Raw genomic sequence first — 27,559 nt, 5'->3', positions numbered from 1 at the left:
AAAGTTGAAAAATAAAAAATTCCTATTCTTTCGAAACGGAGGGACTACTTGTGATACACTTTTCTAACACGCTAGATTCTCCAAGCGACAAATTTCAAGTGAAGATTGGAAATTGCAATGATCATCTTCAGGGGAGTGTAGCCTCCAAAACACCGCACTGAACCAAAAGCCCCAAGTCCCCAACCTTCAAAAATCTCCTCAGCCAGCAACACCCCCTGGAAAAATGACGAATCCGGCAGAGGCGGAAACAATCTCAGCCGCTGGTGGCACCGCCCAACATTTTCTGCAAGCGCAACCGTCTTTTCCCTGTCCATTTGCAGAAGGCGAGAGAGTCATTGCTAGTCACGGCGAATTCTTATACAAAGCCAAAGTAAGCGTTTTTTCATCTTATGTTGTTCTAAAGTCAATTTTCATTTAGTTGTTTTTTATCATTAGTTCTTTAGATTTTGTGTTCAAATGATTATTTGCGGTAGCAATTTATAGGGTTGTTTTGCATGTGAGTTTATTATTCCGTAACATTTTTTATCTTTAAAAAGCTTCTGTAGCCCATCGAATTGGTTGTTGTTTGATCATGCTGGAAAGGAATGTTGCCAATTTATTAAGCCGAAGTAGAACTGGATGCGTCGATAATTTCTTATTGGTCATATTCGAGGATTAATAAGTGGCACACAAGATTAATAGCTTGAATTTTGATTTCTTTAGTACTAAGTATTTCACATGTTGAAGGGGCATGTAATAGGGGTGGATCTAGAAATTCTAAAATGGGGTCCCAATGTCAGCCAAACCATCATACATTATAGGAAGGCAAATTTGACAATTACAACCCAATAAAGTTCTCTATTTGTCAATTACAACCTCATACTTCTAATTTTGCCCATTACAACCTTAAACTTATACATCCATTAAATTACAAACCGATGTAATTTTCCATTAAAAATCGCCGGAATATGATAGTCATAATGTTATTAAAAAAATAATTACATAATCCATAAAAAAATATTTTCCGAACTTTTTTTAAATTCTTATTTTTTGAATTCTTATTTTTCTATTTAATTTTTTTTATAAATATTATATAATTCATTTTTTTAATAACATTATGACATCATATTCCGGTGATTTTTGCCGGAAAATGACTTTGGGTTGTAATTTCAAATGAATGTATAAGTTTAAGATTGTAATTGACAAAATTAGAAGTTTGGGGTTGTAATTGGCAAATATGGAGCTTTATTAGGTTGTATTTGCGAAATTTTCCTTATAGGAATTATAAGTTGTTTTTTGAAACTATCACAACTAATAAGTTCAACATTTACATAATTGGACAATTAGTCTAAGTTATAAATTTTCACAAAAAATAAACAGACTCTTATTAAATCATGAATTCACTAATATACAAATAAAACGATAATTCACAGGTAGACAAAAATCATATGGTTACCAATCAGAGCCTTGGAGCCAGGATTTTAGGTTCGGTGGTTGATTTTTTCCAGTTGGTTGTAAACATAATCATAAGCTCATTATAATATAGTCTAGATGAATAAAGGTCATCAATGAACCTTTGTTATACTACCTCCGTTTCTGAAAGTTCTTTACGCTTTGGAAAATGTGTCCAAAGTATAAAAACTTTGACCGTAAATTCTCACTATTATATACATCAAAATGTTACATGTAAGATCTTGTCAGATTGGTCTCGGTATGTATTTTCAGAATATTAAATTTTTTTAACTTTTTCACATACGAAATTGGATATATTAGTAGTTAAATATTGCATTGGAGTTCGTGCAAATAGTAACTGTAAAGATCTTTTTGAAACGGAGGAAGTATGTCGTAAGGAGTAAGTAAAAAAAAATACTTTTCGTAATTTGTATTGGCTCGTTTCCCATAGCATTCTAATCTGGCGGAAATATGACCAAATATAATAAATTTTAATAAAATGCTCTCGCTATATTTTTGTTTCTTACATTCCTCAAAAGGTGATTTTTTATACTCCCTACTTATTTTAATATTAGTTATAATTTGATCGGCATAAAGTTTTAGGAGGGTGAGTTTGATTTTACTCCATTAAAATAAGATGCAAGTAAGGATATTGGGCAAGCAATTGTAAGAAAAGAAAATGGGACTATTATATTATTCAAAATGAAAAGGACATGAGAGGAGAGTGGGGTCCATAGGGAAAGGAAGAAATAAAAATAGGTAAGAGTGGGACCATGAGAGGAGAGAAATATATTATTCAAATGTAAAAGCATACTAAAATTGTCACGAAATGCTGGGCACGGAATGCAGGCAGTGAAACATTGTCACGTGCATAAGATGAATGTGGTGGAGATGCGCATGTTACGTTGGATGTGTGGGCATACAAGAAAGGATCGTTTGAGGAATGAGATTATTAGGAAGAAAGTAGGGGTTGCACCAATTGAGTTTAAGATGATGGAAAATCGTTTAAGATGGTTTGGGCATGTAAGTAGAAGATCAAGTGATGCCCCGGTTAGGAGGCTAGAAGGGTGGCAAAGTGATAGAATTGCAAGGGGTAGGGGAAGACCTAAGATAACTTGGAGGAAGGTGATTGAGCACGATATGAACTTCTTGGAATTGAGGAAAATATGGCGTTGGATAGGACAGAGTGGAGGGAGAGAATATACATTGACGACTTCATTTGCCTTATACAACTTCTATTTTGACTCTCTTTACTTTTACTTCTTGCATAATTTTATTTTATTTTATTCTTTTTTTTTAATGAAATATACTTATTTATTAATTTTAAACTTTACTTATTTTTATTATCCCTTATAATATTTTTTTTCTGTAATATATATATTTTCTTCATATCTTACTTTCATTAATTCCACTTTCTTCCTCTTCCTTGTTTATTCTTTTAACTTCCCGCTCCTTTCTGGTTTGATTGGTGATAATGACGATCTTTTACGACGATTCATGTTAGCCGACTTCAAAACATTTTGGGACTAAGGCTTTGTTGTTGTTGTTGTTTGTAAAAGCGTACTAAAAATTGAAGTGTTCATATTAAAATACGACCAACTATAGTATTTGTATCTCATTAAAATACGGATGGAGTACTTATGAGCTTCTGACAAGACCTTATAATTTTCCCTTATGATTTCCGCTTACGAATTTGGTGTTGCTCATACTTTGTGGTCATTTCTTTGATGCAACAAAGTCGTTAATTGTATTGAAATGAATAATACAAATATATCCTGATTTAAAAATAAGGATGAAAAGAACTTGATCTGGTTTGGGATAATAAAATTTGGTACGAGGTATATTGTTTTGAAATGGAAGAATCCTGCTCGATCACGAGCAACAGTAAAGCTGCTTGTGATTGAACTTCTTTGATCTTACCATTGGTGAGATTTTTATTTTGAAGGAACCATTGCTGAGATTTTATTAGGCTGTTATTTTTGGAACTTTTTTTCAACTTTGCTGTGTTAATATTTTTGTTTTGAAAAATTAAGGCACTTACGGCCTTTGGGGTAAGTGGTAAGAATGCTTATGTTGTAGATGTTATATTTGGGGGTGCAACCTTCATTACTTCCATGAGCCTTTGAGGTAGCCACTAAATTTTCTTCTTCACGCAGCTATCTTCATAATTATTTCTCATGCTATGTTTGTTAGGTTGTAAAAGTGAAATCTGAGGACGGTTGGTTGTTTTATGTTCATTACATGGTGAGTATCACTCCAACTCACCGTCTTCTGTTTCTTTCTTTGGTTTAAATAAACTTTTATAGCTGTTAGATGTTTCCTTCATGTTGTTTGATTGATTAATTTGATTTATTGTGTTCTCTGCAGGGTTGGAAGAAAAGGCAAGTATCGAAAAGATTATGCTCACAGAACTTTAACAATTCTGATGTTATTCTTGTGATAATGTCCAATATGCTTTCTATCATTATCTATTTATTTCGTTGACCTTTATATCCAATATAGAAATAATGATTAAAATACTGAATAAAGCATAACATCTTGCAAGTAAGTGAAAAATTGGTTGTGCCTTGTTAGTTTATGGGATGTACACCATGGTGTCACTTTTCACATATTTGCGTATGATTTGATCTAGTGGAGATTGGAGAAGTAAGATGAATCTCAACTTAATGAGGAAGCTGTGAGCCTGTGAAATTATTTAGACTTTCTTCTTCATGCCATATTGATAATTCCAGCATTTGATAGGATGTAATTGTCATTGTATTTTGTCTGCCATTAAATGAGTTTTGTAATCCTAGTATATCCATTGTCTCACAATGAATTCCTCAATTCATAATTGGCATATTCCTATTAAAACTTCGTTATCCTCTTTGCTTTTTGCATGTATGAACTAAAAAGGTCAATCCCTTCAAAATTTGTACTCTTGACCTCTTGTACGAATACGTATTTTCTGAAAATCCTCTTTATTATGTGCATAATTGGAACTTCATGAGTAGATGTACTTGTCATATGAGTTATCTTAATTTGCATCCGAAATTTTAAGAGAAGTTTATTTTGTTATGGAGGGAGTATATTCCTTATCAAATTTTCTTCTGATCTTTTTTGGATGTAACGTAAGAGGTATGTGGTGTTTGAGTCAGATGGACCTCTAATTCATGTGGTGTATCAATGTTGTGCATACGAATGTATTATAGATGCAGCTGATTTATTTAATTGTTGATTCGTTATACGGAAAGATCAAGTGACATTTTAATGTGACAAATTTAGGTTTTCAGTATCCCTAGAGGCCTAGAGTAACTTTTAATACCCATGTGTGTTGAATAAATCTTGGATATGATTTTTTTATGTTACATAAAAGTGTTAACGTCTTACCAAACTTCAGAAAACAACCGACAAGGCTTTATTTTTCAACTGAAATTTAACGTGCCAGTTACAACAATTGCTCCCAATCACGCTCAGCCATCCACTTATTTCCGATGACGATATCGTCATTCAAATAAGTGGTGAAGCATAATGATTCAGAGTTTAGCGGAATGTGGAAGAATTGATTTGAAAATGCTTGTCATTTGTGTGTTATCTAATTTTAGTAAATAGCAGCCTAGGCAAGTTGGTGGTACTAGGGGTGAGGCTGGGTGTTTGCTCATTTTGCTTATTTCTTTGCTAAGGTTGGTCTTGATAGCCTGGGGTGGGGAGTATGGGAGTTGTTTATGTTGTCAATGGTCGTTTTTTGTTTCAAAAATACCCTCAAACTGTTAATTATTGAAGTTATTTTAAGGCCTAAAATTAATTTGAAGTGTGTCTTCAAGCAATTTATGCTTCTGAATTTCTGATATCCGACGTAGTCCACTAGTATTTTAGGGAAGAAGTATTCCTAAGGCCCTATTTGGTTCAATGTTAGGAAAGGAAGGGAAAAGAAGGGAAAGGAAGGGAAGGGAAAGGAAGAGAAAGGAAAGGAAAAAAACTACATTTTCCCATGTTTGGTTAAATGAAATGAAATGATAAGAATTCCATATTTGGTACAATATTAGTAAAGGAAGGGAAGAGAAATTAAAAGTAAAAAAAAACTCTAGTTCCAAGTACCGCTGAAATCAATCAAAAGTTACACAAAAGTGGTCTGAATTAGTTTAAGTAAGTTGATTTATTGAAGTAATCAAAAGTTTCTAAATATAAACTACTATAAACAACTTACATAAACAAATAAAAAGTTACATTTCCTGAAGTTATACAGTGCACGTTTATGAAGCTAAAGCTTGGAGTAGATAAATCAGCTAATACAGAATCTACATGGTGGCGTTTCATTGAAAAACGATTCTGCATCCTAAGCATAGAATTGCAGTCCAATCGAAGCTTCAGCATCAGCAGAAGAAGGATGCAACATCAGCATTTAGCAGGTGGTATATTTTCTGTATTTTGGCATAGAAGCAGAGAGGAAGGAGAGGTTGCAGGGATGAAGCAGAGGTTGAAGAAGGGACGTGAAGGAGGGAGAAGGCGGTGAAAACGTTTAGGCGCTAAATATTTTTGTTAGATAAAATTTAGGGTTTGCTTTCCTTCCAAATTCCTCCAATTTTGGGAGGAAAGGAAAGTGAAACTTTTGTTAAGGAGTCTTTCCTTTCATTTCCTTTCTTTTCATTCCACTTTCCACATAATATTTAAAACCAAATACAAGAAAGGTTATTTTTTCTTTCCTTTCCTTTTCCTTCCAATTCCTCTCAACCAAATAGAGCCTAAAGGGATAGAGGATGGATCCTTGTATTGGAAAGAGTTTTAAGAACTTATTCGATGGAAAAGACCCACTATTCTCCGAGGGCCGGATTACTAATTATTTAGTATCCTTAGTAAAAGTCTTTTGTTGGGGATTACTAAGTATTGACGCAATATTCTCTCTATATGCAATTTTGGTAAGAGAGTATTTTTGTTGGGGATGTTTAGGTTGTAGTGATGAGGAAGTACCACCCCTAGGGGTGGGACCATGGGATAAAGTTTATGGAACTAAAGAAGAAGGTAATATTAGTGTGGGGGAATCTAGTTTTCATGGGAACTTTGTGTGGAAATTTTTGTTGCATTTCCCTCTACAACATGTATGGTCTTTCTTTATAGGTGCTTTTGTCTCCAGTATCATCTCTTTACGAGTAGCTACCGTTTTATAAAATTGTTTCTTTCTTCCGTATCTAGTATATGGTAAGTATATCTGTTCATCCTTAATCTTTTGTTATTCATTTTACTTGGATTCATTAGCACTTTGTGTTGGATTATCAAACTAGGTCTTGGGTTAATATTTTTGTACTGAAATCTTTATCCATGTTCATATCCTAGAGACCTAGATCGTATCCTCCTTTGTTTTGCTTTATTTAGGAAATTAGATTCATATTACCATAAATTTTCTCGTAGAATATTAAACACAAAGGACATACTCATGACTATTTGTTATAGTTGTGGTTCAATCTAAAAGATCTCTATAATTCCTTAAAGGCCTTCAAAATTGTATCAAAACTATTGCCAAAACCAAATATTCGTAAAAATATTTACTTAAAGGTTGTTATAAATGCGGCTATACTTTAAACTTGTAATTTGTAACTCAAAATTTCCTTTTCGATTGCTCTCTTTCCCTTTATTTTTGTGGAAATCCTACCAAAAACATTTCACTTTTAATTACAATCTAATACCCGGTTATTCTTTTTGTTTTCTTAATCATCAAATTTCTATCCAAAATCCTACTTTTCTCCATCTTCAAATGTTTTAAAAAGCGCGCTTTTTTGCGCTTAAAGCTCGGAAGCGCAGTTTCTCACAGCAAAACGCAAGCGCGCGCTTCCTAGCGCTTCGGTGCTTCTGCGCTTCCTAGCGATTTTGCGCTTCTTGTAGTCTGAGCACATCAGACCCTTCTTTATTATAAAGAATAAAGCCACGTGACTCTAATCTTCCTTTTTAAAGTATCATGTGATTTCTTTTTTTTTGAAAAGCGAATATTTGGGAAGTGTTTGAAAACCCTAGTGCAATTTTCTCTTGTAGCCAGATTTCTCTAGCCTTCTCGCCGGATTTCTCCCGTCGGATTCTGAATTTTTCTTTCATCGTTTTGATTTCTCTTTTTTTTTTTTCCATATTTTCTTTCCATATTTTCTCCATATTTTCTGAAATTTTGAAATTTTATTATTTCTTTCTGGGTGCGCTTCACCTATGAAAAGCGTGCGCTTTCGCTTTGCGCTTTGTGCTTAAGCTCCAGGGCCCTTTTGCGCTTCAGTGCGCTTCACGCTTTTTAAAACTAAGCTTCAAATAAGTGCAACATAGGTTTTTTCACTATTTTTACTAACTCATTCTTCACCATTTCTATGTATCTCATTATGCAGTAGTAAAAATTATGAAAATTTGGTATTTTGAACCTACACAAAAGAACATCTATCGCGATTCCACTTGCTAATGTCTTTTCTTAAATTGGTTAGAAATATAGTCAATGTTTGTAATTATGGCCATCAGAAGGCCAATGCTGCACCTTTTTGCTCATAAAACTCACTCATCCCTTCGTTATTTCAAAATGTGCTCTAGTAGTTGTCCCACGAAAGACCTCCTTACTCTATTTTCCTTGATTCCAAAAAAATCCTATATCCTTTTCTCCATCCAACCTCCAAACCCTTTAAATTGGTTCAGCCCAACATCCTAAGAAAAGTTCATTTTGTAGGTCATGAAATTTTGAAAAATGTTTAATGAATATTGCTTCTCAGAGGGGATAAAAGAATATATTAAGGTTATGTCCTTGATGGCTTAGAGTTTTAAACTAAGGGAAAAAGAATTGAATTTGAACATTCCATTAAGTTTAGAAAATTCCAAGACAATAAACTGGGCTCGTTCGGTATCACTGCCAGTTTTCAGTTTTTGGTTTTTTGATTTTATAAGTCAGATGATTTAGATTGAATAATAAACTAAAAAATCTTACTTATAGTAATCATGTTGATTTTGAAAACTGGAAACTACTTTTTGTGGTTTTCATATTTTGGTTTTTAGTTTTGTAAAAAACAAAAAACTGAAAACAAAAAACAATATTGAACGGGCCCTAAAAGACTGGGTAAATATGCAGAAAAAAACATCATTCACAATTTTTTTTACGAAAGCGTACAAATGCCCCCTTTGTAGATAAGGAGTCTCATTTACATCGAGAGCTACAATGAGGATTATGAGAACAAATAAGATAAGAGAAAGAAGTTGAGAGCATACCTTGAGTCCTTGATATGGGGATTTCTGGACATTTTGGGTTTTCTCTCTAGTTTTTAAAATTGATTGTAGTTAGAATCAAAGTTTTTGGAGCTTGGTGTGATTCCCACTCATGGACTATATCTCCTTTTTATTGGTTATTATCAAAGAGAAATTCTGTTAGGAGACGAATGTTCGGCTTGAGAGGTTCCAAGCGAGTGTTTGATATCCAGATTTCACCAATTAAAAGTTGAGATATGGGTAATCAAAGATGAGTTGTTTAGTTAGTAAGTGCTAGTGTGCATAGCATTGTTGAGTCATTGGTAGCTCATTGTACTATAGTACTACGTTGGAGTGGGCATGTTAGTGTTGACTTAAGCATTCGCCGGTAAGGAAGATTGTGGGTTGGGAAAGTGGAAATTTCTTAAGAAGTCGAGGTGGCCAACAACGACATGAAGAAAGTGGGGTTGCAAGAGCATGTAGCAGTGGACATAAGCGAATGAATGGAGAGGATCTTTGTGGTCTAATAGGAGATAGATTATTTGTTAATGCATCCGACCCCATCATTTTGGGAATTAGGCTTTGGTTTTGTTTGTTGTTTGTACTTTAACACGTATTATGCTTAGCATGATTAATCTCAGCCTAGGTTCTTTAATGATTGGTTAATATTGATTTAATTAAGGGTATTTTTATTTAATTAGCTTCCTTCAATTATTCTCTTTTAGAGGTATAAGGTTGTATAAGCGTAGGCTTGTCGAGTTTCTTTGAAAAAAGATTCTTTATTTTTGTTTTCCCTTATTTGTTTGTGGGATTGATCGCCTTTTGTTGTTTAGTGGGTGGTGCTATTATTCCTTGCTCTGGTAATCCTAGTCCAAATCCTAAGCTTTATTCCCTTGTTCGTGGTGATATGGAGAATCAAAACCATAACTCCCTAGTATCTTTTTTTAATATTTTTTTTTGGTACAGAACTTAGTATGAACTGTTAAGAAATCCATTCAACACTCTTAATTCTTTCCTACAACAAAATTGGAACATCTTGTAAGAGGTACTGGCGTAATTGTTTGTCACACATGCTTTGTAGTGTACTTTTCTGAGTTTCTGTGTCGTTGAGGTACTTGTTATTTTAGCATCAATAGAATGAGATTTCTAGCATTTCCTTTCTGATGTTATTGGACTACACAATATAAAAGGAGAGGGTTGCTTTACAGATTTCTAATCTTTTTCGATATTTTCTACTTGTTTTCTGGTAAACAATACTCTTCCATGAAATTCTTGGCGTAACCTATAAGTTTATGTGTGTATTTATTTTTTAGAGGGAATTCTTGGCGTAACCTATAAGTTTATAAAATTCATAGCATTCCACGTATCTCTTTGGGAGTTATTCACATAGAGGACTTGAATTGTAAAAAATTGGCATGTTACAGAATAGGCAACCTTGTAAATTCCCTTTTTCTCAAATTTGAATTAGTTGTTTTTGTCTTAATAATTTTTAAATCTTTAGTGCATTATGTAATCTCTAATGGATGTAGTCTGACTCAAGATCCTTCTTGTTCCTACATAAAATCAGTTGGGATGAATGGGTCAAAGTTGATCGCTTGATGAAATATACAGATGAGAATTTACAGAAAGTTTCTCAAACAGCTGAAGGTGTGAAGGCTGGGTATCTATACCCATCAAAATTTGGTGCTTTTGGTGAGCATTGTCTTTTATACTTGTATTTTTGTATGATTCTCCCTTTCTGTTTTTGGGAACCTAGTATATGTTAGGTGGTAATACTGGAATAAAAAATAATAAACTCATGAAGATAAAAGCATAATCAGGATGTTTGAAGGATAATACTTCAAGCGTTGTCTGAAGAGTGAAGACATCATTTTACTGCTGACTTTTGTTTCCTTGAGGTCTGATGTCCCCATCATGAAGATATATGGACACACTTAATGGTCTGATTTATATCTAGGCCTGCTCTCTAGATATCAATAATATATTAGTTGAGCCTTTACAGTTGACAGTTTTAGACCCATTTTGCTTGTTCAATAATATACCAACTCCTCCTATATGGTCCAACTCAAGAGCAAGAAATTCAGATTCTATGGTGGAGCGAGCTAGACATGGTTGCTTTGAAGACTTCCATGAAATAGCACCTCCACCCAACATAAAAACATAACCACTAGTAGAACGAACTTCATCATTATCACCCAATTTGGATCATTATAGCCTTCTAAAACATTAGGAAAACAATTAAAATGCAAAGTTACCTCTATGGTACCCCTTGGGTACTTAAGCAATCGATGAGTTCATTCCAACGTCCGCTGCTAGGTTTATGAGTATATCGATTTAGTCTACTTACCGCATAGGCAATATCAGGTCGTGTGCAATTCATCAAAAATATCACACCCCCTATTACATTGGCATATTGCTCGTGAAGTTCACTTGGACCCTTATTCTTTGCAAGTTTTATGCTTGCATTATAAGGGGTCTTACATGCCTCTCATAGCAATCAAACTTCTTCAAGATTTTCTCAGAGCTCGACTCATTGAGAACCCATCCTTGGACTTGATCAAATGAATGCCAACGATCACATCGGCTTCACCTAAGTCCTTCATGTCAAACGTATTAAACATAAAATCTTAAATGTAATTCACATCTTCAAGGTTAGTGCCAATTATAAGCATGTGATCAACATAGAGACAAATAATGACACGAGGAAACAAACACTTTAGAATGCACACTTTAGAATGCACACTAGAGTCCGAAGAATTAGTCACAAAGCCATCACTCTTAAGGTACCATTGCTTAGGAGCTTGCTTTATTCCGTACAAGGACTTTTTGATTCTACACACCTTATGTTCTTGACTTTTAACCACAAAACCTTACGGTCGAGTCATATTAATTTCCTCATCAAGATCACCATTAAGAAAAGCCGTTTTAACATTCAGCTTATATAGACCACTAAGTCATGAATTTCCGCTAAAGCAACCGAAGTCCTAATGGTGGCAATCTTAGTCATTGGGTAAGTAAGCATCAAAAAAGTCAATTTCATCCTTTTGAGTGAAACCTCTAATTGCAAGTGTAGCCTTAAACATAGCAATAGAGCCATTGTGTTTCTTCTTCTTAGTAAAGATCCATTTACAACTTATGAGTTTAGACCTTTAGGCAAATCTTATAAATTCCTAGTATGATTAGACATGATAGTGTCTAATCACTCTAATGTATTTTTAATGATCTCTTTCTAAAAACTGACATAGTGACATCTATGGATTTCATAGCTTCACTATAAGTCTTTTTGTCTTCTTCTAAGAGAAATAAAGAAACAACTACATTCAAATAATTCACATCAAAAGTTTCAACAAGAAAAGCGGTCAAGAAATCCGGAACATAGGTAGTCTCTAACTCTCTACTCTAAGCCTCTTACTCTTCCTAGGTTGGACTTTTTCCACAATAGTAGGAGGAGGAAGAACACTAAGACTAGGCAGAGAAACATCCAAAGCACATCAACACTTAGACTCATGCACATGTGAAGATAAAGATGTATTCAAGGGAAACGTATTCTCATAGAACACTGCATCCGTAGATTCACATATTGAATGATCACTTAAAAGCATTAATATATATGCAGCACTATTATGCGCATAACCAATAAACACACAATCAAAAAATTTAGGCCCAAAAGTGGTTCTCTTAAAATCAGGAAAAACAACTTTTGCTAAACACCCCCAAACTTTCAAAAAATTTCATGTTAGGACTATAACCTTCCAAAGCTTATAGGATGTCTTATCCAACTTCTTATGGGTATTCTATTGAGTACATAACAAACGGATGAAACCACTTCCCCTCACATGTTGTTGGATTATCCCTAACTTAACTTAGAAGCATGACATTCACAGTTTCTTTTAAAGATTTATTTTCCTTTTGGCAATATCGTTTTGTTGTGGGGTGTAAATGAAACTTAACTTATGGAAACTCTTTCAACTAACACCACTGAATTTTGATTCATACCGGAACAATAGAAAGCAGTTTTGCTTTCATTAACGCGGAGGCCAGAGGTTTCAGAAAAAAGCTTTAAGCCCCGCAACATCATAAAAATGGAATCCATATCCCCTTTACAAAATAGAATAACATCATCTGCAAAGCACGGATGAGTAATTCTCATAGATTTGCACCTTGGATGAAACTGGAAACTTCTATTATTTGCTATTTTCATCTGGATTCTAGACAAGTACTCCATAGCTATGACAAAGAGCAAAGGGGAAATAGGGTCCCCTTGCCTTAGGCCTCTCTTTGACTCGAGAAAACCATGCAAGGAACCATTCAACATGAGAGATAACTTAGGAGATGTGAGGCAACTCATAACCAAATTGATAAACTGTCTAGGGAAAGCTAAAGCAACCAGCATCTCTTCAATAAAATTCCAGTCAACAGTATCATACGCCTTCTGAAGATCCAACTGAATCATGCAACCAGGAGGTACATTTTTCCTTCTGTAATGCCTTACAATATCCTGACAAATCATAATGTTGTGAGAGATAAGTCTACCATGAATGAAGGCACCCTGATTTTCAGCTACTATATCCGGTAGAATTTGTCTCAATCTATTACTAAGCACCTTAGTAATAACTTTATATACCACATTAGAACAAGAAATGAGTCTATAATCGCTCACTGCTTCAGGGCATTTTAGTTTAGGAATTAACGTGATAGCAGTCACATTTAATTCTTTCAACAATCTGCCCGAACTAAAGAAAGAAAGGACTGCATTTGTCAAATCGTTACCTACAATGTCCCACGCATTTTTGAAAAAACTGCTACTGTAGCCATCTGGACCATCTGGACCAGGTGTTTTTGAACATGGGATAGAGAACAAGGCTTCTTTCACCTCTCTGGCAGTGTACGGAGCATTCAGAATTTGGCAGTGTTCTTGAGTCACCACAGGGCCCATATCTATATTCGCGCCCTGTCGGGAGACTCTGTCCCAATCTCATCGGGTGACGTCCTTCCCTGTCCATAGAATCCGCCCCGTGTCATCTGGCGAAGCCTTTTCTCGCCAGCTTTTCTTCCAACATTAATGACTCTATTATTGGCTGAAACATTTTCAGATTGGTCGAAGAACCTAAACGCTTTTATTTCACTTCTCTTTTCTTTTATACTACCTCCGTTCCATAATACATGAAACATTTCTTTTTGCACGTATTCCAAGACGCTTTTTTGGACATTAAAATATCTCTAAATGCGTACAAGTAATAATATAAAAAGTTGATATTTGGAATCCTCACATTGATATGAATTTAACAAAATCTCACTTAACTATGTTTTTTCTTACATAATGGTGAAAGAAAGATTGTCAAAGTTGATTGATGAATAGTGCGCAAGTGAGAAATGATGCATGTATTGTGAAATGGAGGTAGTAACATGCAAAGAGGCTGAACTGTTATGGATACTAATTTCAGATTGTTACTGAATGTCTGTATTGTTCTCTGTTACAATTCGTCCCGCCCTTTTTTACTGTCATGACTGGTACATAGTTAAAGTACTAGAAGATGATTATTAAAAACTTTACCACATCATCGTGTTATTCAGCTTTTCAAAATGTACCTACTGGAAAGTAATGCTTTAATTGTAAGGACTCGGTTACTTGAAATGGGCATATGTAGAAAAATAACTCATTTATTAGACATTCAGAATGTTAATAAAGGGCATAGAAAGTGAGCTTGTGGACTAGGTAATTTACCTTAATCCGTAGTCTATTGCTTTGACTCTTAGATATTTGGAGGGCATACCGAAACACCAAGTCTTTCTGGTTTTGTTGGTATGATTTGAGAAAAATATCTTTTCTTACTTGCAAGACTTTGTAATATACCGTTCGTTTTTTTTCATGTTCAAGAAAGTTCCTTTGATTCCATATTGTGAAAAGTTTAAATTTTGTTAATCTCCATATTGTAACTGCATACTATGTCATATTATACATGTTTCTGTGACTCTCTTTAATTGGTTACAAAAATGTGGGCAGATGCTGGAGGGAAAAAGCACAAGAAAGATTCTGCTCTTTTGTGTCGTAAAAGAAAAAGAAAGCACAACATGCTCAAGGTGCACATAGTTACTACCTTTCTTCAACCCTGTAAAAACATTCGCATTTATACCTTTGTGCAATAGTTCAAAAACGTTGATTTTTTTTTCTGTGAGATAGAAGTATGTGTAATATGATACGGATCTTGAGGATTCTTTAAAGGGTGGAAAATTTCAAGTGAAAACGGTGGAGCACCGAGCAGAGTCTTAGAAGGCAACGACATCTAAGTGTTCTTAAGAGCATTTTTTTCTAAAGCCCTAGTTAACTAGTAGTTTGCACCGAATAAGAGTTCACTTCATGCAAAGCTTAAAAATCTAATTTTATTAATAATGTCTAACTGTAAATGTTGACATGTGGTTAGTATATTAGGGAAAAATTATCTAACCAGGAGAATTCCTAAATAAAGTAATTTAGGTAATGATACGAAGGTATCATGATCCGAATTCATAATATTTACTTGTTGTCACACTTTTCATGTTATACCTCCATTTTAAATATACCAGATCTTCCATTCAATCCAGGATAAGGTAAAATTGGAACCGATTTTTACATCTATGTTTGGGACATATTCATCTTTTCCATCTTCTATTGGATAAAAAAGGGTTAAATACTTAAAAATATATATGAATATACAGTATAGTATAAAGTATCCCCTGCATAACAAATCAAAGTTATTGGATGTCAGGCCTTATACTCCACCTTAGTATATATTCTTACAACATGATGGATAGATGTCATAATCATTGACTGCAAATTACTTTTAAGATGCCTTGCTGGTGAATTGGTGATGTAGTTTTTTTTCTTTTTGTGAAAAGGAGGACCGGAGGGGGGACGTGAAGTTTTGGGGTGGGGTGGGTGGGGGCATGAATGAGTTGATAGAATTATTAATTAGATTTCATAAAACTTAAAGTACTAAGCTTTAGCCAATGTGACAAGATAAGCGATTCATTTGTGTAGTTCATTGGTATAGGATGGGAGGCGTAATTTACAAGGAACCTGGTCTAATAGACTTGGGGTAAGCAAGCAAAATAAAAGTTAAGGATATTAATTGTAGGGGAGGGGATGTTTTATGAAGTATCTAGAGATTGAAAGTGGTAGTTTTTTCGTGAGTAGGATCAAGGAGAATTCCTAATTTTAAAAAGATTCTTAATTGTTGTAGCCTTATAGATGTACAAGTTATTAATTGCTTGTAGTAGGTTGCTCGTCTTGTGAAGATGAGCATTGGAGAAGTCTATAAGGAGATAAAAAATATTTTTCTGAGTGCGTTACTTAACCAGGTCTAGGTGGTGTTAGGAGTCTTATGACTGCTGTTTTCCACAAAGTTCCATAGTGGTATGTGATTAAAGATTATTTATTCCAGTGTTTGAGGAATACATTAGATTTTGCAAAAGCTTTAGGAATGAAAAATTGTTCATTAAAAAAAAATTGGAATGTACATTGTAATGTTTTTTTCTTTAAATTTTTTAGACATAGTTGAAGTTAGATATTCTCATTGGTATATGTCTTAGCGTTAATTAGCCACTTGTGTTTTAATCCAATTCCTATTGCATTGACTTGCATCAACACAGACTCAGTTTCAAATCCACTCCCTAACCCGAACCCAACCTCTAAACCACCTCACCCGTATCCTCCTCCGATTCCATAATCCAACCCAGAAATGTCATCAAGGCATTGCTTGTGTTTCTTGCTTTTGTGTTTTATTTGAAGTTCTTCCTAAATGATTTAAGATACAATCCTTTGTTCTAGGATAGCCGTTTATTTGTTCACTATTTTAGGACTTATATTTTGATATTTGTGAAAGGCGATGTTAGATGTGGTTGTGGCTGACATTGTAAAAGTAATCATTGTTTTATTCAAGGAAAGTTTGTCAAAAACTATCTTATAAAAACCAGTTTTTGTGAAAAACTACCTTATATAAAAATGTTGTAATGCTATCTTTTAAACTACATAATGTTGTAAGATGCTACCTTATCCTGGCGTTGTTTTTTCTTCAAACTTTTTTTCGTTCCTTTTCCCTTCATTTTCACCCGAATTCCGCATTCTTCCTTAATTCGCAACCCTATGGTTTATTTTCACCCAAAGTTTTCTTCCTTCTTTTTCCTCTAGTAAACCTGCCCAATTACAATTCTATCAGTACGCTGCCAGCATGCTCCATCTTATGTTAATCTTCACCATTCAGTTGACTCAATCACCAATTATTTCCTTAAGTCTTCTTTTTCTCCATAGAGATGATCCTACGGTGGGAATAAAGGGGTGTTTTTTTTAGTGGGAGGAATTATATAACTTCATTAAAATAAAAACCCTTTTGAGCACATTGCACATTTGTTAGAACCTTAGGGTAAGGTAGGAATTGCAATTGCTTCTGGGTTTATGTTGTTGGTGTCCAATTGCGACTGTCCGGCAATGACAGCTTCAAAAGGTTGTTTTTAGCGCATAGGAGAGAGAAAGAAGCTGTTAAGGGCTTGTTTGTGAGGGCGATATGCATATGCATTCATTACTTGAAGGGGAAGATTGAGAATAGAAGGTGGCTTTAGAGTTTAGAGGAAAGGAATAGAGGAAACTCATGATTGAGCTGCTTGAGTTCACCTATGCCTACAAGTTGAGTCACAAAGAAAGGCGACAATGTGTAGGACACGGAGGAATAAGATGAACTTGGTGGCGTTTTTTGATTTTAAGATGAACTTGGGGAATTTTAGGAGAGAGAAGAAAGAAAATTAAGGAAGAATGCATATTTTAGGTAAAAATGGAAGGAAAAGGAATAGAAAAGGCAAAAAAAAGAAAGCCAATGCTGAATTTTTTAGTCAACGGTGGAATCCGGTATAAGATAGTATCTTACAACATTTTGTACTTTTAAAAGGTAGTTCATTACAAAATTGTTTTATACGTAGTATAAGGTAGTTTCTCACGATTTTATAAGGTAGTCTCTGACAAAATTTCCTCTATTTGATGAACTTATTAACTAGAAACTTAATTAATGTCACTTTGTATAAAAACAAGGAACAAAAATCTGTTTATAAGATATACAATTTTGACTACTAAATGGAAGTGCAAAACCATAGGGCTATCGTTAAGAATTTCCCCCAAACTTATCACTCCCTCAGTCCCTCCTCCCACTTTAAGTCAACATCTTCTGTTTTGTTAAGTTTTGTCTCTCATATTTTCTCGAAAGTAAAAGTAGGGGCTAACATGTACGGATGTACCTAGCCACTCTCTTATTTTCTAAACTTTCTCCTTCTCCTTAATCATTGTGCAAAAATTTGATGTTAGCTTAAAACAGGTTTTCAAGGAGTACATTTTATTATTTACACTTCCATATTTCTTCATTTTTCGTGAATTGATGCTTCGTTATTCTTTTTTCATGTTCTGTTTCTATTTTACTTAGTTTTGTAGTTTTTGATCTTTTTAGCACGAATCATGCTCACCAGAGTGCATTCTGTGAAGTTCAGGCAGATTGTGGATATAGCTATTGCGTATATGAGCTAATTGATGATTTTAGGATGGATGAAGTTCTTTATTGTTCAATTGAAGCTTGGCCTTTGAAATAGAATATGGCAGGCTTTGTGTGCATTTTGAACACGTGATGGGAGCAAGACTTTTGCCCTAGAAGGGAGTAGTGGGATTGGGGTTACCTATCCAATAATTTCTAAGTTTGAGGATTATTTTTTGCCGTTGAGTGAGGTGCTTCGTTGATTTTTGTGGAATATGACAAAGGTAAGCTCTTCTCTCGTTGTTTACTTTTGTGGCTGATGTTCTCACTAGTATCTTGTTTAGTGGAAAAGGAATAAGATTCATCGATGGTGTGGGAGTGGGTAGGGTTGAGGTGTCATGGCAGTTGAAGTAAGAGAAACATAAGAAAGTTGTAAAACTCTATATTTTTGAGTTTATCTTAAAACTTACAGTTTTTATCTGTTTAAAATATACTTTTACCCATGTCTATGTGCATCTCATCATCTTGGATCGATTGATATCTGTCTTTCACTGACTTTGGGCTTTCTTTGAAGGTAAATATTGAGAGGAGCTGCAGGAGCCCCTTTTTAGGGCTCAACCAGAAAACTGAATGACTGACATGGTTAAAGAGGTTTTATTTTGACTTCTCTCAAGTACCATCAATAAAGAAGGTTTTATTTCCCATGTACCATCTGCCCCTTTTAAAGTTTTGTACAGTGTAGCTACGAGGTTGGTGAAGGTTGTGAGATATTTTATTGGATCTGGGGTGTTGGAGGAGAAAAGAGATGAGCTAGTGGCTTAAGATGTATTGTCAAGATTTGGAAGAGGGAGGTCTGATTTTTCGTAGTTTGATGTCTAATACATAAGAAACTCTCAGCAGGTTAAGTCTTTGGCTATTCCCAGGTGAACATGGAACTAACCCTCCAGCTTAGCGTAAAAGATTCTAGAGATAGTCTAAAAAAGATGGATTTTATGTGTCTGTAGGGACTCATGTCCTACACATGCTCTAGGAAAGTTATATTGCAAGTGTCTTTTCTTTCTTTCCTTGGGCACTTATAAGTTATGGAGATTTTGTAGTATTCTGGAGAAGAAATAAAGAAACTCGTAATCACATATAATCTATTGGACTCTTTTCTTAAAGAGTTTTGGATAGATAGCAGATGTTGCATGTCATATTTCTACGTGTTAATTACTTATTCTTTGATCATCATAGCACTAATTTGATCTTTCTTGAAGCTGTAGCAGTAGTTCAAGAAACTTCCAGTTTAGGACCATCCCTAATGTGTTGCAGACTTGCAGTTGTGGTTGTGGTTTTAAGTCGAGAATTTTTAGCCTGTTCGGTGAGAACCCTCTTATCGTGAGAACCACCATACATACAACCATCGGATTCTAGTGGCTCACACCTTATGCGTGTTAGTACTGGCATGATAGTAAATATCGTCATCTTTTTAATTTTTTTTGGAAGTATGCCCTGGAAGCTTCCTGCTTCCTTCAAGATTAATGTTGCATTTTCTCTCTCTATTCCTATCCCTCTGACCTTTTCTTTGTCACTCACTCTCTAAACACTTCATCTCACTCTTTCAATTTTATTGCGGAACTCTTGCAACTAAGACAAGATGATTATTCTTTTAAATTAGTTCTTCAATCAGCGAAATTCATTCGTTGTCAAACAGTAAGTTCATACTCCTTAAAAATTTTGATTAGTTATTTTAGTTTAATACTTCATATGTTTTCTATACTATTGAACCTTTATCTGTTCTTCAGATGAAAAGGCATTTAAGAACTATGACTTACATTTAAGGTTTTCCAATGAACCTCTTTTACCATAATTCTAAAGTATTAAATTAAAAGAAATAGCATTAGGCCCTGTTCGGCAAAATTAGCGGTAGCGGGTAGCGGTTAGCGGTTGAGTAGCGGGTAGCGGTTAAATTAGCGAGTAGCGGTGAATAGTAGCGGGTAACGGTTAGCTGTCAAAGTAGCGGTAACTAATATGAGTGTTCGGTAAAAGTAGCGGTTGTTATTATAAAAATAAAAATAAAAGCAAGAATATTATTTAAAACTTTATTATAAATTTGTTAAACGCTACCCGCTACCTTAAACGCTACTAATTTTAACGTTTGACAAAAGCTACCCAACCGCTACCTCAACCGCTAACAGCTACCTAAATCGCTACTTTACCAAACACTTACAAATTTTACAAGTAGCGTCTTGACCAGGTCAAAACGCTACCCGCTACCTCAAACGCTACCGCCGAACACGCCCTTAGGTTCATTAATGAACCTATTTTATGGTGTGATTTCCTAAGCTATTAGTTTATAAAGAGTTGAATTTAGGCTCTACAAGATCTAAAAAATAAATAAATTAAGTTCACTAATGAGCCTTTTTTTCTCCATAATTCGCATAAATCAGCATTATCTTCATTGGTGAACCTCTTTTCTCCATATTGCAAACAAACATTTGGTTCGTCGTCGTTTTCTACATAGTATGGATAACCCTTTCAATTAACTAATTATTCTCCTTTCTCCACAGTATAGATAAATCGTAAACGTACATGCATTTGGTTCACATTTGGTTCATTGATGAACCTTACTTCTCTTGGGAATACATAACAGATATTTAGGTTCATTAATGAACTTTTTTGAAGAGAGAGAATCAAAGGTCGTCAATCTAAAGGTGAGAGCTCCTTTAAAACAGTTTGTCTTGCAAAAGCTAACGGTTCACATTTGTATGTTAGTAATGACATATTTGTGAACATTGATACTTTTGGAATTAAAATCTCATGGATGCTTTTTTAATTAAGAGACATGAAGGAAAAAGATACAGGTTCATTAATGAACCTCATTTTTTGGTTTGCTAATGAACCTTTTTCTCAATAGTATATATAAACAAGCATTAGGTTCATTTGTGAACCTAATTTCTCCATAAGATAAACACAATATGTATTAAGTTCACTATCGAACTTCCTTTTTTCCATAGTGTGATAAAAACATGTATTAGTTTCACCAATAAACCTTGTTTTTTTAAATACTACGACATAGTATTGATTAACACACAAACAAGTGTTAGGTTCCCCAATAAATCTTGTTCAACCATGAAATTAAAAGAAAAAAAATGTAGTATTTTGACTAATGAACTTTTTTTTTAATCAAAACTATAATATACAAACATTAAGATCAATAATGAACACCTTTTCAACATTATTCATATACCTCGTTAAAACATACAATAATAGGTACACTAAGTCACTAATAAACCTCGTTTCATCGATGAACCTAATTTCTCCATAATATAAACAAAAATGCATTACATTACTAATGAACCTCCTTTTTTCATAGTGTGGGAACCTATGCTTCAAATTCACCGATGAACCTTCTTTTTATACATAGTATTGATAAACGACTAAATGAGCATTAGGTTCATTAGTGAACCTCGTTTCTCCATATTAAGTATAAAAAAGAATTAGGTTCAATGATGAACAACTTTTAACGATTATGTTGGTTTGTAATTTTGTATCATTTGTATGACCAGATTGACCATGCATGTAGACATAAGACACTGTAAATTTAAGGGTCTGGATTTGTAAAGGAATAAACTAAATGATATACGATACTACAATAATCCATGACCTTGAATGATTTTGTTCCATTTAAGTTCTATTACTACCGTTGCTTTCTGATTTCCTAAAAATGCGCCAAAAACAGTGGGCCTTCACTTCGCCATTGACAGGGAAATCAAACACCAAGTACTCCGTATTATAGATGGAGAAAAAGGTTCTTTAATGGTGATGTTAGATAATATGATTACAATTGATGGTGATAGTAATTGTTGGCCAAGATTAAACCGAATCAATGGTTAAGATTAAGGTTCTCACCACACTCACCATAAGGGTGGTTCTCTCTCTCTCTCTCTCTCTCTCTCTCTCTCTCTCTCTCTCTCTCTCTCTCTCTCTCTCTCGCTATATATATATATACGACAACCCAATATCATTTGTTGGGTTGTTGTCTGTCTACAACCATCTCCTGAAAACATCAAACCATATAAGGTACATGTCCACCATCATCATTTTGTAATTTTCTAATACCTCATGATAATGCCCTGCAAATTTGACCAAGTATCTGGTGTACATTTTCCATTTACTTAAAAGTTACCCTCTTATTCTATTTTATCGCCTTACAGGGTAAATTCAATGAATCAGAAGAAAAGATCATCAACATTTCTGTTCCTCTAACGCTAAAGAAGCAACTAATAGCTGATTTTGTATTCATTAAGCAAACGGGAAAGGTAGTTGCTTACTTGCTTTACATACTCCTCTTCAATTTCCTGTAATAGTGGTGCAGAAATTATTATTTGTCTTCTTTGAACTTCCGTTCTGCAATGCACGCCAGTTCGTTAGATGTTTTGGCTGCATCACATGTTTAAATCAATTGATGACTAACTGCGTGAGTTTATTCTTTTGGGTTATTCTTGTGTGAAAAGATGAAGTATAATGCCTTTTTTTAATTACTATACACTATGCATAATGCTAATCAACAACAGTGAAACTTGGACAACATGCTTGATTGACCTATATACTCCAGGATGTTTTTATGTTGGTTTCAATTGCATTATGTCTCCATCAGAACTAGTTATTTTTTTCCATTTAAAATAAACAGATCTTAATTTTATTGAAAAATAAAAATGCTCATATTACAAAAGAAACTTGGAAGTGAACAATCAATCAAATGTTACCAAATTGTTACTGTGTCAAGAATCTTCTCATCAATCTGCGTGAAGTTGCTTTTCAGAACATTTCCTGAATTGGTATTACGAAATCTTCTTGTTTTGCATATTTCTTTGTTCTGGGCCTCCCAGCTCCAAAGTCTGTGGGACTCTAAAATTCAATTTGCCCATCTTGTTTCTGGTTTTCTACTTATTCCTTTCATTGATGTATCTTTGTTACAGCTTGTCAAGCTTCCGCGAACTCCAAATGTTAATGATATTACCGAGAAGTATCTAGATTACAGAAGAAAGAAGGATCTTGTGTAAGTTTTGGGGTAAAATGTTCACGTTACTCTTTTGAATGAATGTTTTAAACTTTTGTTTAATTGTATGTACTGTGTACATCCTAGGTTGTTTGTACAGGCCTCAGACATGATACATTGCTGTGACATCATTAGATGTGCTAACACTGAGAAAGTATCTTCTTACCAAACCTGATATTGTACAATTTTGTCTGTTTTATATGTTTTGTGATAAGTATTAGGAGGAATGACGTTGCTTGTGCTTTTGTTACAAAGAAAGACTGCATTCTAGATACAGCACTTTTTTACAGTCATACTCTTTGTGCTGCCAACAAAGTTTACCACCATCTTGTGTTCTGTTAGGTTTTTGGAAATAATCATGTCCAGGACACCCAATTTCTGACAGACAATTTCTCCCTGTGAAATTGGCAAAAGATATGATGCTAGGGTTTTTCTGTCTAGCGTTGTGCGTTGTTTTCTCGATAAGGTATTTTTTGTCCTTGCCCCCTTCGTACGTTTGATTTTATTTTACTATATATTAATTTTTTTTGGGGGTTATTGTGGTGTGAAAAAAAGGCAACACTTGGATATGGAATGTAATAAAAGGCAAGATATCAGCGTTCCTGGTAATGGCAAGTTTCAGCAATTATAATGGGTAGGGGCCGTCGGGTAAAGCCACCTTTTTGGGAAGATTAGCATCACTTTTCATCTAATTAGGTCCTTTGTACAGATGTCATGATTAAATTATCAACAAAAACATTACTAACCATGCCACAGTAACAGTCACAAATCCACAAACAACCAACATATATCTTGTCATTACATAATACATATTGAATGTCAAAATCTATGCAGATCAACCTCTGACTAAGTAGAGCCTGGTAAAGTACATGGCAAAAAATATAGTGAAAGAAAATGAAGCAATAACAATACAGGAGAAAAAGTAGGGAGACTACTTATCAGTTATGATCATGACTTGATCGAGACCAGCAACTTAATTACAATCATGAGTTATTGCCTATGGGTGGTGAACTGGAGTGCAGCTCTACCTCTGGCTTATTGAACTAAATGAGGCCTTGTAATCTATTGATAAACCTAAAGCGGGAAAATTATGTGATCAAGTTAGGTGTTCAATAATAGCTGGAAGAAATAAATAAATAACAATGGGAGGACGAGAGGGGGGAAGAAAAGGGAAGGAGATAAGAAAACAGTTATGACTTATGACTTATGAGCATGACCTGTGATCAACATGGATCCTGGAGTACCTTATATTTGAGACCTGAAGCATTTGTTTCCTCTCAAGGGGGACATCTTTGTGGGAGAGGGGGGGTTTGACTAACAAAGTCTTTTCTAAGTACCTTCGTCCGCTTCGTCTCTTACAGCACCTTAGTATGATTGCTTTACATCTTTGTAATAAGGCCTGTAGGTGTATCTATGTTATCTTCCGGCTTGGCATGTATCAGACTGCAACTAAATACTACAGTTTGGCTGGATGTGGGGAAACATTCTATAGAGATCAGGACACATGGATATTTTATGGGTATCTACTAATGGTTAGACAAAAATTGTAGCACCTTCACATGTAGAATTTCTTATCGGACGCTCAAGGTATAATGTTGTATTCCTAATTTCTCTAAGGTCCTTTTTTTTAGAGCAAGGCTATCATGTTTTAGAATTCTGGGTATATGTAGGGGAGTTCTGGAATCCCTTAGCTTAATATGAAAACATTTGAGGTTGCATAATTTGATGCATTCCGAGAGATATTCCAAGGCTTCCTTTTCGTTGGTTTTACGATGACCCCCTATCTTTTATCTAACATGTTGTATTCTTTAAATCCACTAGCTGTTGCCGAAGCCCCAACCAACTATTTCTTGGCTTCTTTTCATCAGTGTAGTCCTCTATTCTCTTCTGAAATACTACTTGACAATTTAGAAGGATTTAGAGTTAGTATTGTGAAAATCTTGCATTCCATTTTGTATTCTTCAACTTTCCTTCTTCTAGAATAAAGCTGATGAGTGATTGTTTCCTCATTTCTTTAACAACAGAATGTCTACCTCACTTGGCGAAATTTTGAGCGGGTTATGTGCTTATTTTAATAAAGCTTTGCCTATGATGCTTCTTTATAACAATGAACGTCAACAATATCAAGAAGCAATCAATGAGAATACGTCTCCATCCAGAGTTTACGGAGCTGAACATCTTCTTCGTCTGTTCGGTATGTGTCTCTAATGCTTGAACCTTGGAAACATTCGGGCAGGATTTTTTCATGTTGGTTTTCCGGCTTTGGCACAAGTTCTTGTCAGGCTCTTTTCATTTTGAGTGATTAGCTGTCTTCTTACACCCATCCACATAATGATTTCCGTTGTTTCAGTCAAGTTGCCTGCACTATTATATGATTTAAACATCGAAGAGGAGACCCTACGGAATCTATTGGGGAATATACATGACTTTCTGAAGTATGAATTTCTTTCATTTTCTCCCTTTTTTCTGAATCTTTCTTGTCAGTATTTTGTTTGTTTGTTTTTTTTGCTTCAATTTTGTGCCGAGCACATTCGTGTTCTCATAGGATGTAAACATTCTTTTTTTATTGGATGGTCCCATCTGAAACAGCAGAAACTGGACTGACCACATTTTAAGTTCCTTACATGGCTCGTATCATTCTCAGATGCGCCAAATACCTAAAATAGAGATGATAATAAATATTATTTTAAAATATTTCCTGGATTTTTCAAACCACCCAGTTCGATTAATGCTTATTGTTAGAAGCATCATGTGCCTTTGCTTGTTAACTTGTTATATCATCAATCATTGGAAGACAAACTGGTTAACATTATGAAAATGAAGTTTGTTCTATGCATCGTATTAGTTTGTGGGCAGTCACTCTACTTCTGTTTCTCAATACATGCATCTTTCTTTTACTTTTTGCACTAGTCATATACTCCTTGCTTACTTTGACCACATTTTATTACTAGTAAGTAAAAAAAAATGTCGTAATCTTAATTGTTGTTGGGTTGATCTCAATGTTTTTTCAACATACCAACTATTTTTAAATTCTTCTAGGAAACTATATTATTCTGGCAAGAAGAAACCTGAAATTAAATTTTTTTAGTGAACGCCAAACTGATGCCGGAATCTGACGATTGACGTAGTTTTCCGGAGCTTACCACCCACATGACAACTAAAAACACCTATTTCCCTCCACTTCTCCTTCTCTCTCCTCTGTTGCATAAGTCTAACATTTCTCTTCAAAATCCCCAAACAACTTCTGGGCCGTAAGAGCAGAAATGCAATAAGTTGGAATGAAAGATGAACTATTGTAACTTCTAGATAATGCATTCCAATTTCCCAAATTTTTCTTTGGATTGATGATGTAGAGGAAACAACCTCTATGCAGTTATAGATGTAAGAAGTGCCTCTTTGCATTCATTTTGTTACCGAGATCGCATGGCCAAAAGTTCTTTTCTGACACTTAACTTAAGCTTACCCTGCTCGTGGAAGGAGCCTCGTTAGAGTAATTGGGTGCCTGACCTGCCTTGTATGATGTGGCACTTTCGCTAATAATATTCCAGACCTCTCTGGCACCTCTATTATGCACCTGGTGTATCCAAGGGTATGTTTTGCCTCATTTCCAGATTTTTGCTGATTTCGAGCTTTGTAAAGGAGAAAGTCCCTAAATCATACTTCTGGGTACTGAGCTAGTGAGCTTTAGGTGTACCTGGTTGCATGTTAGAACTTGCATAACCTCTCTCCTCTGTTCAACAGAGAACAAAGTAGCTCATATCCTTTGGATTGATTTTTCATATTTTTCAATGTATAATTTTCAACCCTTTTGCCTGGTTTTGCAATTATGTTTTTCATTTCAGTAGAACACATCTTCCCCCTCATCTCTGTCGAACATTTACGACAACCTTTTATTTACATATGAAGTGACACTGTACATTTTATTTTTCTCTAATGACTTCAAACACTGTTAAATTATCAAACTGAATCCCATAGTACTTAGTACTTGCTTGCCGCATAATTTGTGATGTCAGGTTCTTGCAGATGCATCAAAGTGTGTTTTTCCTACCTACGTATGATGTTCCTGAACATACACCGAGAAGCACAGATATAGAGTGCAACTGATAAATGGTGCAGATGTGTTATCTAACTACTGTATATCCACAATACATGGGAGCTCTTATAGCTGAACTTTGTAAAGGTTCTTGGTGCCGGTATATGTAGAAACTGTGGTGCAAAGTGATACTGTTAGATCCTGAATGTTGAATTCCATTTTAGGCTGAGGGAGATTCCTCCTTGGCACCATGTACATTGATAGCTAGCTGGGAGAAAATTAGAAAGATTGATGTATAGAGTAGTAAAACAGCTGACTGTTGTGCCGTTTTAATTATAATGCCTAAATGCTACGCGCTGTGCAAATGAAATAGTATCTGCTTTTGATTGA

General features: G+C 34.8%; 1 protein-coding gene across 3 annotated transcripts; it reads left to right on the top strand.

The window, feature by feature from the left end:
* Positions 1-27,559, top strand: LOC110792246 (protein MRG1). 3 transcript variants are annotated; one of them, XM_021997064.2, is made up of 10 exons: positions 12-370; positions 3,625-3,675; positions 3,799-3,812; positions 10,175-10,299; positions 14,612-14,688; positions 22,292-22,396; positions 23,057-23,136; positions 25,161-25,330; positions 25,487-25,571; positions 27,160-27,559. In XM_021997064.2, the coding sequence occupies exons 1-10, from the start codon at positions 224-226 to the stop codon at positions 27,227-27,229; spliced, it is 924 nt and encodes a 307-aa protein (XP_021852756.1). In that variant the 5' UTR covers positions 12-223; the 3' UTR covers positions 27,230-27,559. The 3 variants fall into 3 exon arrangements, 2 of the variants coding, with proteins under 2 accessions (XP_021852756.1, XP_021852754.1); XM_021997062.2 differs by having other exon boundaries at positions 21-370; positions 27,150-27,559; XR_002534330.2 differs by lacking the exons at positions 25,487-25,571; positions 27,160-27,559 and adding an exon at positions 23,479-23,602 and having other exon boundaries at positions 1-370; positions 25,161-25,300.

Source organism: Spinacia oleracea, chromosome 3 (genome assembly GCF_020520425.1).
Source record: "Spinacia oleracea cultivar Varoflay chromosome 3, BTI_SOV_V1, whole genome shotgun sequence".
Classification (NCBI taxonomy): Eukaryota; Viridiplantae; Streptophyta; class Magnoliopsida; order Caryophyllales; family Amaranthaceae; genus Spinacia; species Spinacia oleracea.
This window is presented reverse-complemented; position numbering and strand designations above follow the sequence as displayed.